The 14,912-nt window shown below is 32.9% G+C and overlaps 1 protein-coding gene across 1 annotated transcript; it reads right to left on the bottom strand.

The window, feature by feature from the left end:
- Positions 1 to 4,415: 4,415 nt before the first annotated feature.
- COX6CL (Cytochrome c oxidase subunit 6C-like) lies at positions 4,416 to 5,290 on the bottom strand. Its single transcript, XM_018001649.2, has 3 exons — positions 5,153 to 5,290; positions 5,030 to 5,053; positions 4,416 to 4,928 (listed from the first exon to the last, which is right to left on the bottom strand). Exons 1-3 carry the CDS (start codon positions 5,168 to 5,170, stop codon positions 4,656 to 4,658), a joined length of 315 nt encoding a protein of 104 aa, XP_017857138.1. The 5' UTR covers positions 5,171 to 5,290; the 3' UTR covers positions 4,416 to 4,655.
- Positions 5,291 to 14,912: the final 9,622 nt, after the last annotated feature.

The following is a 14,912-nucleotide window of genomic DNA, read 5'->3' on the forward strand; positions in this document are numbered from 1 at the left end:
TTTCTTATTTTTATACGAATTTAAAAATACATATTTATTTAAGAATATTTAAATCTTTTGATTTATATAAATTAATTTAAAGGAAAATTTATTTTTTTTTTATTTCATTTAATTCTGATTTGTATTTGTTTATTTTAATTTTTATATTTTCATTATTAAATTACACTATGTTTTTTAAATAAAACCTATTTAAATTCAAAAAAGTATTCATAATATATACAAATCTTAGCCCATTTTTTAAAAATATTATTACATTTATTATTATTATATAACATTCTATAGGGTTATAAATAAATGAATAAATGTATTATATATTTACCTATTACAAATATATTCTATATATTTATATATTTAGCATATTCTCTTAATATTTAATTCCACTGACTGCAGCCCTATTTCTAAATACATAGATCAATAATTTATTAAGCCCAAATAAGTTGTCACTTTCGGCTCCATTGATTCGCATTAAACGCTAATTTTGAGTTGAGCGCACAGACGGACGTCGCGACGTCAAGAGTTACAAATTTATGGCACGAAGTAACAAAGAAGGAGGAGGAGAAAAAGAAGAAAAAGGAAAAAACAAATATTGGATTTTTTGCCAATAGCCTTTCTTCATTTTTTTCCTTTTGGCCATGGAATAATCGCCATTGTCTATGCATATGCGTGTTGGCCATGGTTTATTGGAGAGTTGGCGAGTGAGATTGAGTCATGGCATTGGCCAGTCGGAAATTGCAGTCCGTCTTCCCATGGAACGGCAAGCAACGCATGTCAGTCGAAGCTCTGATAAAAATAAATGAAAAAGTAGTAGAACGTGCAGTATTAAATTCTTGGTTTTGTTGCGAAGTTGCTGAAATTGAGCCAAATGGGCTAACTAGGCTTGAATCATAGGCAATCATATGAAGCTAGATGCAAATTTCGTTCGATTAAAATGGGTATATAACTGGTTATGAAAGGAAATTTGTATTGAACCTTTTCACTCTTTACTGGGTGTACAGAAAGGGCCAAGTGAAGAAGTCTGGGACCTTGGAAGTCTTATTTGAACTCAAGCCAAGAGATATGAAACGTTGCTTTTTCATATTAAAAATAGCTTCTATGAAGGAATAAATATTGATAACAAATTAAAACTGGATTGTCAACAAAAAATGAGATTTCAAAGAGGGACTTTCCAAAATTGTGTAACACGCACAGCATTGCCTTACTTATCAAAATTGTAAAGTTGTATCGATTCTTGGATAATCTTAGAAGACAATAAGCTGAACTGAGTTGAGCAAACGTAAAAAATAATTAATAAATTTGTCAAGATATATTTTAAAACAAATCGCAGCAGAGAATTTTCGAAAATGTGGACAATGTAAATAATAAATTATAGCTATATGCTATTATGGTTACTCTAGAAGTTAACTACATCAGATAACGAAGGACATATACCACATACGATGCACAAGCACACATTGTTCTGCTGCAAAAGGTGAATAGAAGAAAGCAGAGACTATAATGGAAATAATGAAAAAAAAAAAACATGATACACAAAACTAGCCAGAACCGAGTTTGTGAAAAGGGTTTTCACATTGAAAAGAGGCAACTGGCACCTAAAGCACATAGAATGGTTAACGAGGCCAAATGAGAGGAAGTATTTGGTCAATAAGCAGAAAACATTTTTAGCTAGAATGAACAATTATAATTAAAATGAATATGTATATAAATTCATTTTTATACACATATTCTAACTTCAGCTTATTCAAGTTTCTATTTTTACTGTGCTTTGGGGAAACATTATTTCCAGTTCAAAAATGTCGTATAGGGAATCAAATGTAACACGTTAAAGGTCGTCTCAGATTTTAAATTAAACAGTGGGTAGCATTAAAAAATTGAAATTCCATTTTAAATATAATATAAAAATTAATTAATATATTAACAATAAACAATAGAATACCTACAAAGAATACTTTTTATATAGTATATATTCTGCTCAATATACATATATGTATATACATAATATAATTAATATATTAACAATAAACAATAGAATACCTACAAAGAATACTTTTTATATAGTATATATTCTGCTCAATATACATATATGTATATACATATGCAAGTCATTTTCAATTAAAATTTCAGACAAATGCCTGAAAGTGTTTTTTGGTTCATCTTTATAGTTCTGAGAAAATTGTAATTTCTGTAAATTGTTGTTTTGGCTGTGTCTATAATTTACAATTAACAATATCTGTTTACAGGCGAGACACAGAGGGGCGTGGCTTACACATTACCAGCTAAGCAAATAGATAATAATGCTGGAAGGAACTGCTAGGAGTTCGTTGACATCGAATAAAAGTGTGTGTGTGCATTGCATATTTAGACAGTGGCTGCCAAAAAGCAAAGCTCATTTGTATTCATTAAATGTTGTAGTGCCTGAAGCAGCAGAAGTAGAAATTGCTGTTAGTGGCTGCCAAAATCCTAATATAAAATATAGTCACTTTGTCACTTTATCAGGTAAATTAATATAAATATGATTGAGGTTGGGAATGAAACGAACTAAAAGCTCTGAAGAAGCAGCTCCGGGAAAATTAAGTTAAATAAACTGAAATTCAGCTTGAACATCATTTCATTACAGAAAACTGTGCTGATATTCCCTAACCTGCAATTTTATATTTTTTATATAAATTAAATTTATTTTTATTATAAATTAATTTGTTTTTTTTTTTTTATAAATTTTTATTATATTGTTTATATATATTTTATTTTTATACATTTTTTTTAGATTCTTTTAATTTTGTAAAATTTAATCCTAGTTTATTCTATTCCTAGTTCTCTTTGAAAACGGTACAATATGCCGTGCATAGCCATCCCATAAATTGAAAGCTTCTAGAACTCGTGTGCCAAACGACAATCTTAATGCGAAAACTATTCAAATAATATTCGCCAAAAGAGTTTGGCGTCTCTGGGATAGCCCTGCTGAAAAGTTGAAAATTCCACTTAAATTTGATTCGTTTCGACTGAAAAGTTGTTTTGGCCAAATTTATTTTTTTTATTTGGTGATGCGACGCCTTCAAGTATGCAATGCGCTTTCTCAGCGCTGTGATAGTGGGCGTTGCCGTACCTCTAATCGCCTTCAACGCCACGAGGCATGCAACAGATTGAACTTGTCACAATCTCTGGCTGACTGTCTGCTTGATTTGAGCCGGGTTCAATGTGCGGCCAAGGTCCACAAAATTGTCAAGAAATTCGTTTTGAATCCCAAAAGTGCAAGTCAGAGTTCAAGGGTCGCCAGCAAAAGTGGAAAGAAGTCAAAGCATTTAAATGCTCTAATCTAATTGCCAGATGCAAATGCAAATGCTCAGCGTTGAGTTAGCGCGAAAAACCGAGGACTGAACTTCTGCTGAAATTTAATAACTAAACATCCGCATGAAAAGGGACAGTATTCAACAACTAGCTGAAGAATTTCTTTTCATTTTCTTTTACTTTATTTTATTTATTGTGTTCTTTTGCCAAAACATGTCACGTTAGAAAGTGAAAAGTAGCAATAGTAGAAGAAAAGAAAAAGCAGTAATAAAAAGCATTCAAATGTGGCAAAGCTAAAGCAAATGACTTTAGAATACCCTCTAAAAATAATGGAAAATTATTGGAAAATACGAAACAGTAAGTTAATTCAAACAGAAACTGAAATTGACCGACTGATGAAAAACTCAGTGCTAGACAATTGTAGACAAGCAAATAGACATCCAAATTGTTTTGCAATAACTAGAGAATAATGCTGAAAAGCTTACATTCTCTGGAACGGAGAGACTAGTCAATAGAATGGAGCAAGGAATACAATGGCTTACAATTTAATTTATAAATAAAAAATGCATCTCTATACTTTAAACTTTATATAAAACCCGTATAAATTTACTTAAAAATTCTATGCTACCCCACTTCACAGCTAGTTTACAGGGTAGCAACAATCGTTGTGCTATGCAAAGCATGTTACTGGAACATTAAATTTGGCGAGAAAATGCCAATCAAAGAATGTGATAAAAGCTACCGAAAAATGTGCGGATAGAAACGTGCATAGTTTTACGAATGCCTAAGGAATGCATGCATATATATTACTTGAATATATATGTATATTTTCTTGAATAAACATAATTGCCCAGGTCAAATGCAAAACTTGTCCAAAAATATGAAATTATTGACTTGCTTTTGTGCAATTGAGATACGTCCAAGCAGTCAGATTAATCAAGCGGTCAAGAGGGCAAATATAAACAACTTCAAGAGCAAATTGAATAGCTGCTGAAACGTTTAATGGTCTTTGAGCATCTGCTTAACCTACTCGGCCTCAGTTGTAATTGGCCATCAATAACAGACAAGCACATGCCTTGGAGCGATTTACGAGACAGCGATGGTTGAGCTGAAGTCAAGAAATAAGACTCAAGTATTTGCAATGCTCCATTTAATCAACAAGTTTTTCGCTGTACGCATGTGTAAGTGTGTGCGAGTGTGTGCGAGTGGGTGTATGCACATGTTTGAAAAATAATTCATATCCTATTCAGTCTTACAATTTCTTAGAATTCATTTGCGTTCCTGTTTTGATTTCCTTTCCATTATTATTGTGTTTGTTCGACGACTCTTGTTCTATTTATGAATTGATTCCATTCTTTTGTACTGTATTCCATTCACTTCTTTTTCTTATCCTTGTCCTTCTCTTTCTTTTCCTCCTTGGCTGGGCACGATTTTAAATAGCCGCCGCTTTTCATACGATCAAATGCATCCAACGGATCGTAGTGTGTATAAAAATTTTGATATTTCATCTTACGCGGCGCATTATGAAACACGTAAAACAGAAGTGGGGCCACTATAGACCAATAGCAAGCTGTCCTCAAAATGCCCAACGTTTTCCGCAAATGTGTATTGTGCATGGGAAACTTGATCTTTTTCATCTCCTCTGGCTGAAATGGCACAGAATAAAGGGGAAATACATATATACATATATATAATATATGTATATACCATTCTTGGTTTTTTACAGTCAATATGATTGATTACTCACGGATGGTGGCGGCGGCTTACAAGCCTATAAAGAAATGGAAATTATTAATAAATATCATTTTTTGTACAATCTGTGTTTCATGTTTTTTGTTTTGTTTGTTTGTTTGTTTTTTTTTTTTTTTACCATTTTTGGTTTTGACATTTTGTTAGAGTTTTTAAAGTGTCTATAACGTCCACAGATATATATGAGAACTGAATAATTTGATTTGTTTTAAATGACACCTACAGAAAAACCTACTTAGGTAAGAGATTATTATTTGAATACAAAAAAAAAAAAAAAAAAAAAAAAAAAAAAAAAACTTTCATATTCATTTCAAATGTATTACTATAACGACTATGTATTTATTATGAATATGAAAAAATAATTAAATAAAAAAGCATGAATAGGTGTACAGTAGGAAAAAAATAAATAAAATAGAATTATAGAAATCATTTAAAAAATATTTAATTATTTCTTTTTAATCAAACATTTTATAGCATTTTATAATTATTAATATATATTAATATATATTAATATTAACTTCTATGAAAATATAAACGAAATGATTAAATTTACAAATAAAAAATAAATAAATACGGACAGTCAAATTATTCTCAGCGCAACAAAAGCCAACAGTCAAGATATGATTGATTGTAGCACTATTTGCCTTCAAAATAGCTCATTGTACCGCAATTATGTGGTGAAGGAGGGAGCAAGCAATTTGTCTCACTTGTAGACAGTGAAGCGTTAAATAAACGAAAGCAATTAGTTGAATATTTCTGAGAGAAGCCAAGAGAAAGAGGAAACAGCAGAGAGAACTGAACAAAACTGTCAATTAAGTATATTCTGCAATAATCGAAATGCTTAAGCTTTAAATAAATGTAAATTTCACTTCTGTTTTACATTGTAGTAGCTATAAAAAATATAATTAATAATTAATCAAATTTACAAAATTTACAAAAATCTAAAACTAAAATAAAATAAACTATTTAGTTAATATGGGAATCATTACTGAATCAAAGGTCTGCAAAAGCCATCTCGCTCAGGTTGAAAAATTCGGCATGACTGGTTAAAGCAACTAACTGTTCGTGCTTTCAAGATGAAAACAAACCATTCACAAACTAGACACACTCACCGCTTTCCCAACGGGTACTGGCCACACACATAAAGAATGGAAGAGATAGAAACGCAAGCGCAAAGCTGACAAACGAGAAACAGCTCTTACGATGCTTAACATAACCATTTGTCTCCGGTCTGTGGGCGAGTGGGTAATAAATGTTTGCTGGCTGAGTAAAGAAAAATACGTGGCATACTTTAAGGCGTGCGGCCGACAACATTTCTGCTTACAAGAAATGGAAGCCAAACACAAAAAGCTTGCAAAATATGTGAATTAACAGCTTGGGCAAGTTTTTTAGTTTTTCTTGTTTTCCGCTCTTTGTTGAGCCACTCAGCTATACACTGACAGTGGGCGTGGTAGACAATACGGATTAGTTTGCTTGGGTTAAGGAAGGGCGAACTAAGTGGAAAGTAAGTACTTATCTTAAAAGATGTCAATATTAATTTAATTTTAGAAATTATATGACTTTCGAAAGGAAGATTCGATTTTATTAGAACAAATTTAAAAAAAAAAATTAATTAAATTTAAATTTAGTCTTTGAAAATAATTAATTTTATATATAACACAGAAATCTTGTTTAATAAAATATAAAAATGGTTAACTAAAAAATATATAAATATACATAATTCTTAATGCACGTCCATGTTTTAAGTTTTGATAAACCGCTAGAATCTAGCATTGTTCAAAAGCTGCATTATTTAAGCCAATCCATACATTTGTTAGTGTCTAGAAAAGTTGCTCAAGTGCAAACAAACTTTCCCCGAATTTTCTGCTGCTTATCCTTAGTCTTAGCTTGAGGTGAATTTTCGCACTTAAAGAACCTGAACACGTGCGCGCATAGAAACAAAAACATTTGCATATGAAATGCAGCTAAAATCGCTTTAAAATGCAGCTCTGCTGTTTCATTCTGAGCTCTATGCAAAGTGCGCTAATCTTAAAGAACATTTTCCTACCAAGTGTTTGGCAACAAATGAGAAAAAGTTGTACGAATTCGAGGAGAAATGAGAATTCAGCTGGCAATAAATTTTACATTTTCACTGACGCCGCACTCTCTCGGTTAAAATTCAACCCCAAACCAATTTTGCCACCCTCTCCATCACTCTGCCTCCCACTGCCTCCCTCTCTGTTGTCTCGTCGAATGTGTCGTCGTTGCCAGTTTATTGAAATTTTATGCAATTCTTGCATTTTATAGAAAATGCATGCACTCAGTTAAAGTGGCTGAAAATGGTTGTGTGCGTGTGTGTGTGTGTGTGTGTGTGTGTGCGTGTCCCGCGGTTATGCAACATGATTAAAGTTTGTCTTCGATACTCTTCGAATCATTGTTGGCCAACTCTTAAGAGGCTTTGCCACCTTTACGTTTCGCAGACTTGAGCAAATGCATTGTTGGTTAAGCATAATGAAAATGAGAGAACATATTTAAAATATTCTGTGTGCCCCGCGAACATTCGTTGGCCTTTAAATCATTCATTCATTTGCCATCTGCCAAACTTCTCAATGCCCAGCGCTCACAATCACTCAGGCTTGAAATTTAATCTGGCTCCAACAGTTATTACATAATTTCATAATTCAGCACTTATGCCACACCAGTCGAAATAATAATTACAAAATGAAAATGCGAAATAAAAGTGGCAACGGCAATGGGTTGTCACAGCGACAGTTGTTTCGTGGCCAGGCTTGGTAGCTGGAAATGCTTTCTTATGAAAATGTAATGAACATGCATAATTCATATTTAACCGCTGCACAGATTTATGTGTGAGTGTGTGTGAGTGGGGAGCTGAGTGCAGCACCTGGCGAGCTAATGAAAAAATTCAATTATCACGAGCTCCCGCTGCACTTAATGGTGAGGGAAAATGTGATATCGTTATCGATGTCGATAAAAATAATATCAGAATATATTGCATTTACATCAGAATATATATTCATAATTTTTTTTTTATTATTTTTTTTAATTTTTTATGAATTATAAACTTAAATTTATATAAATATATAATAAACAAATAAATAAATTCATTAAAAAATGTATTCGCTAAAGAAAATCATTTTCATTTTATTATCTGAAATTAAAGGTGAGCAAATACTAACAAATATAAATTTTTATATATATCTTTAATTATTTATAAATTTAAATTTAAATTTGAAAGACTTATATTAATTTATTTATATTTAAGATTTTTTCTAATATATTTTTCTTTGAGTAAAGTTTCATTGAAAGTAAAGTTCTAAGCTTAGGAAGTGAGACTATGGCATATTTAATATATGTATTATTAAAACATACAGCAACAAGTAAGAAAGCTCTAGTCGAGACTACTCGACTACGAGATCCCCTGAACCCTTGGAGTAATAGCTATTTCAATAATTTTTCGCGACTTTCAGCTTACACAGGAAACACGCACACACACACACACACACACACACACACACACACACACACACACACACGCACGCACGCACACACGGGCATACATACACACACATACATACACACACACACACATACACAAACAATTACATACATATACACACACAAGCATATACACGCATGGGCGGCAGTGAGCGCTTACTATGAGAACTTAATTGCTTAATAACTTTTTTTGTGGACGTACGATCTTCATGAAACTTTTAGATTATGATTATAACATGGATATGCATGTAATTGCTAAAGCACAAGTCTCTAGTATTTGAAATACGCTTTTTACAAAAGTGAGGGTGAGGGGTGAATTTAAGGGTGGGGGGTTAATTTTAACAAAAACCGAAATTGTATAAATTGCATATAAGCAAACTTTGAAAATTTGGAGACTCTAGCAATAAAGGTGTAGAAGATATAATTTTATAACTGGGTTTCGATAAGGTTTTTTATCGATAAAAAAAGATCGGGATGAGTTATCGATTTTTAATGATAAACTTGATATGCGCGCTGTAATTACGGACATTTTAAAAAAAATTTGAAGTCTCTAGCTCTTATATCTTCTGAAATCGACGCGTTCATACATACGGACAGACGGACAGACGGACGGACGGACAGACGGACAGACGGACAGACAGACGGACAGGGCCAAATCAACTCAGCTCGTCGCCCTGATCAAGAATATATATACTTTGTGGGGTCTGCCACGCCTCCTTCTGCCTGTTACATACATTTCAACAAAACCATTATACCCTGATTTCCCATTGAAAATGGGTTCAGGGTATAAAAATGAATACACTTAAGTCAAAATTAAACGACTATTTGTTAAAGTAGAAAGTAGCTGAGTGTACAAACGTTTTATTTTTACCATAATTCTACTTCTCAGAGTTAACAAAATAAGTCATATTTTAAAATTCACAATATTTCATGAAACTTCTGCTCCTTAAGCACAATAACAATAATTATATTCAATGTCGCTTTTATGCACAATAAACTTTGACACTGATATCATAAGCCAATAAAGTCAGAGTCCGTAACTCAAGAGCTTATGAAGTGGTTAAGCTACTATAATTTATTTAACTGTTTTTGAAAGTGATGCGATTAACATGTTTCATTGTTTCAGCATAATATATAGCTGAAGCATTTAACAATTCCTTTCAGCATTTACTGAGCAGTTAATTAAAGCTGACTTCCGAGCCAGTTAAGCCCCTTTGGGCCAATACCATGAAATAGTTTGCCAACTTAACTCAACCACAAGCAGCCACGCACAAAATTTGCTCATTCCACACACAAACACACAATACACACACACACACAGTCATGTACATTTTATGTGGGGGCAATCCGTTGTGGCCTGCAACAAATCCTACGGTGAGATTTCAGAGATTTCCCTTAGTGCTCGCTCGACGAGCGCAAATATCAAATGGCCTGACACCAGGAAGGCAGCCAGCCACCCAGTCAGCCATCCATCCATCCATCTGCCATGGCTCCATGACTTGTTGGCTGCCTGAAAGGATCGCTCCGTAGTATAGCTGGCAGCTTGCATTGTTTTGGTGCAGCTTGTTTCTTGCTCCTCAAGGGATATCAAGTAGTCACTGCCACTGTATACAGATTCAGTGAAAATGCAATTCAGAATTGCATATGCTCTCTCATGAATGAATAATATAAATGTATTCATCATGCTGCTGCATTATGTCTGTAATTTGCCAACAAAGAGCGCAGAGAGTCAAAAATTTGTTATTTGTAATTGAATAAACTCCATTTACGTATTATTGCCGTTTTATTTTTGTGAAACAAAGCAATTATGAATAAATACTAAATGATGGATATGAATACTAAATGCATATAGTTATTATTGAGACACAAAAGGTTTGGATATATGGCTAAAAACCTGTGCATTAAACATGTTGGAGCTGTGGAAATTCTGATATTAGAATATAGATTAACTTTCTACTTTGGTGTTTCGCATACTCTAACCTTAGAGTAATCCCAGAGCTGCTTAATAATATGAATCTCTCAATAATGATCTGATAAAACTTTCAGAGAACAATCGATAGCGTCGGTTCTTCAACGAGATCATTCCTGATCGGACATACATTTATTTCACTCATTTTTTTCCCCGATCGTTCAATTGAGTTTTATGAACCAACAATTCTTTAGTGTAGGTATGACGAGAGTTACCTATGCTGGACACTCTATGACTCTCATTGAGCGGACGTTCGTGAATTGAGTGTCGGACGAATAGGAGAGACTCTCACAAAAACTACAAAGAAAGGAGCCTTTTGCTCAGAGCGAGAGCACTTAAATATGATTCGATGCGGTTAATTTCCCGAACATAATGTATAAAATGAATAATAGTTACAAAGCAAAGAAACCTTTCAGCTTAAAACTTCTACTCTTATTGTTATTAATTAATAGTATAGTTCAAAAATGAATATAAAAACTGTCTATATGATAGAAAAATAAATAAGACTTTAATATTTGATAACTGTTTTATTTATTTTTTTTTTTTTTGTATCTTTTACGTTTCCTAATGAAGACTTCACATAAATTTTATTAAGTACAACATTCATTCATTTTTCACTAAAATTATACAACTATATTCATATAAAATATACACATATATATTTCTATATTTAAATTTAAGTAAATTTTAAGTTCTTTTTTAATTCATATACAATTATTACATATACATATATTCATATATTCGAAACATTTTAAAATTCTATTAGCTCCAACGAAAAAATTAATTATATTTTTTAAATTTAAATATTTTACTTTAAACATGAAAAATGTTCAAGCAAAACAAAATTTTGCTGCCTTTTCAATGCTGAAACGGAAAACTCGGCTTTGCACACCTCTTGCGACACACAAAATGACAAATATATGTTGGATTACGTGTGTGTGTGTACGTGTGCGAGGGTGCTTGTCCACATATGTACATACGTGTTCATTTGGCGCTACACACTGCGACTGGGCGACACGTCTTTTGTTTGTCGGCGTCAAGGCAAAAATGGGTCTAACCCCTGTGCAAAAAAATAAAACTATACTGCAATTTCGTTGTATGGAGAACATTTCCATGCCGCATTCAAATACGCATTGCACCTGTAGGTGTATGCGTGTGTGAGATTGTGTATGTTAGTGTGTCGCATGCCCCTGCTCAACACATTGCCGCTTGTCGACCTTTGACACATTCCCTTTTTTCGCACACTAAATTATGAAATTCAATGCTGAGGCTGAATTAAATTTAGTTGAAATTTCAATGTAAATAAAAAATAATTAAAAAACGTTATTTTATTTACATAATAATTCTTTACTTGGTTGTTATTAAATAGAAGAAAGTGTTATCGCATTCAAATAAATTTTATTAAATATTCCATGTTATTCTAATTGATCTAGCTGTTCGTATTTTATATCTTTTTGATGATTTTGCAATTTTCATTTCTCTTTTTCTCTTTATTTTTAATTGATTGGTAACTTTTACATTTCGATGTAATTCTCACAATGGTCCTTCTATGTGATTCTCAGAATTGCACTTGTACATTTTTTCCATGGCTCTGTCTCTTCCTCTTTTTCTCTCCTCTATTGTCTTTCTCATAATATATTTGTTTTGCCATGTTTACCTCTTCCATTTTCAACTTGGTTTCATTAATATTCATTAAATTATATTATTGCCAGACACGGCCTTTTAATAACTCTCGTTATAATCCCAAATATCTCCCACATTTTTATCTCTTTCTACTTTTTGTTGTTATTCTCCTCTCTTAAAATACTCTTCCCACATACAATATATGCATGTCTTTTGCTTACAAGTGCTGGGTTATAATACGTCTATTAAAATGTTTCGCTGGCGACATAAAAGTTTATAAAGCAAAAACCATAAAGGAAAAGCTTTAAAGTGAAGCCTGAGCCTTAGAAGGCCAACTATATATACATATATATGTATATGTGTATAAAACACATTTGACTGTCAGGTTTGCCATCAAGTTTATTGTGAAGCGTTAAGCGTTGATTTGTGCTTCATTTAAGTGGCTTCAGACGGGATGGAAACCACAATCAGCATAACAAGGACAGCTGACAAGGGGTAAGTCCAAATATTTAGCGAGCAATTTGTTGGCCATGTTCTTTTGGCTGTCTCCTTGTTTTGTCTGCACAGCGTTGACATTGGCTGAGTATGGTTTCGGCTGTATTACGCGTGGCTTGACGAAATATTTTGAAACCTTCGTCTAGAGTGACAAATATTGAAAAATTACTACAAAATATTTCCTAGAAAATAAAAAATAAATAAAAATAATAATAATCTTATGTTGAAGTATTCAGAGGGAAACAGACGAAGCCTAGAAACTGTCATCATTTACATTTTAAAGAAGTCGCCATGAGCAGCCAAGCCATAAACTGGGCTATCTCTTTGTCCTGCTGCTCAATGCGGCGTATGCGTAATATTTGTGAAATGACTCTAAGGCAAGTTATTAAGCGTGTGTGTTTTAGACCTTTGCTTCCATAGGCATTGACTACGACTGCTGCTGCTGCTGCTGCTGATGCTGTCTACAGGTTACACATGGCTACACGCTTCAGGCTTTTGTCATTTAGTGCAGCCGCCTCCTGGTCACATTTCATTCACATTTCGTACACATTTTGTTCACACATAAATCGCATCTGGCATCATTCACACACTGCCAGCCCCACATGAAAGTTATCACATGCCACACGCCGTGCGGGTGTCACAATTTTTGGACACACACAGTGAGAGAGAGAGAGAGCGAGCTAGAGAGAAGGAGGGAGAGGAAAAGAACGTCGCATTGTTTGCCATCGACCTGAGCTCGTATTTCTGTCTGTCATATTTCTCGCTCGAGTTTATGATTTTGTTTTGCTCTTTTTAGCCTTTTAGGCGCCCAAATTTGTTGCGTGTCACCAAAAGTTTTCAAGAGCAGCAGCGGCTTAAGCGCAGAGAATTTTCTATAAAGATTTTCAATAATTTAAGACTCATTCGAGGCATTTGATATGGGCCGAACATAAACAACGCGTGCTTGATTTATAAATATATAGAAATAGAGGGAGAAAACTTTATCAAGTATCATTAAAACACTTTGAAGAACTTTTAAAAAAGTTTATCGTTTATTATAAATAATCTTTGAGCGTAATGATGAAAAAGGTTTACTTCAATCTGCATTGATTTTTGGGACTCGACTTTGTCTCGATAGGTGATAATTGAATTAAAGTCAGGGCTCAACTGTGTGTGATATAGAGATGAAAGTGTGCATGTTCATGGAATTTCATTGGATTGACAAGTGTGCGTGACTTTACTTTAGAAAGATAAGGTTCATTTAATAGAAATATTTTTAAAATTCTAGAGAAAAAAACTTTTATGATAGAAGACATTAGGAAAATTTAATTATTGTCAATTGCGTTATCTTGATTTGTTGCTTTCTTTATTTAAAAAATGTTGTATTTTTCATTAAATAAAATATAATTTCTATAGTGACATATTAAAAAAAAATCTTTATAATAGCGTAAAAGCTCCTTTAACATTGTTTTTAATATTATTTTTATTTTTTTTTTTTTTTTATATTTTTTTTTAAATATATATTTTTTATTATATATATTTGTCTTAATTACTGCTGTTTTAATCTGTATTAATTATATAGATTTGGCTCAAAAATTTTTAATATGGATGGACATATATATAAAAAATGGCTTAAAGTCATGACGACTCCAACGCGTAATAACCAACAAATACTAAACGTGCTACGTAATTCCTAATCAACATTTGCTCGCAGCAGTGCCTTAGAGAAGCAAACATACAACTTGAGTTTAATTTCCACTCAAGTATCTGCTGAACATATTCCCCAGTGATAACTCGTGCGCTCTGCTTACTGCGCAGCGACTGAGCTGGCCCTACGGTCATGAGCATTACAATGGGCAATTACGTATTCCATAATTAGCATAATAACAACATTCAAATGTATTTGCAGGAGTTACAAAAATGGGTGTTTCTTAATTTTGGTGAAAGAGTCCAATTCGCGTTTATGCTTTAAGAGCTCAATCAATGAGATAAGAATAAGATAAGCGAACACATACTATGGCTTATATAGTTCATGGGTATGTTGCCTTAATATTTTAGATTTAAGATTAAGAGTTTGTTATTTGACTACATTATTTATACAAATATTACAGCAGATAAATGAAATACTAAAATAAATAAATAAATTGGGGGTTGAAATGGCTACTGGGAAAGCAACTACATAGATCGGCAGCATCCCCAGCATATACTTATATATTAGTATATGTATAAAAACGCTAGCCAGCATTCTATCTTCAAAGTTTTTCGCTCAGCTATGTCCATACAAAAGCTTCTTTCACGTCTCCTCCAAAGCGCTTGAAGA

The sequence above is a fragment of the Drosophila arizonae genome, chromosome 3 (genome assembly GCF_054131065.1).
Source record: "Drosophila arizonae isolate 15081-1271.41 chromosome 3, UAZ_ARI_1.0, whole genome shotgun sequence".
NCBI classification, from domain to species: domain Eukaryota; kingdom Metazoa; phylum Arthropoda; class Insecta; order Diptera; family Drosophilidae; genus Drosophila; species Drosophila arizonae.

Coding starts and splice junctions, on each gene's coding strand:
- COX6CL (XM_018001649.2), bottom strand. Junction 4,929..5,029: donor GTAAGCCGCCGCCACCATCC/GTGAGTAATCAA, acceptor GTGCCATTTCAG/CCAGAGGAGATGAAAAAGAT.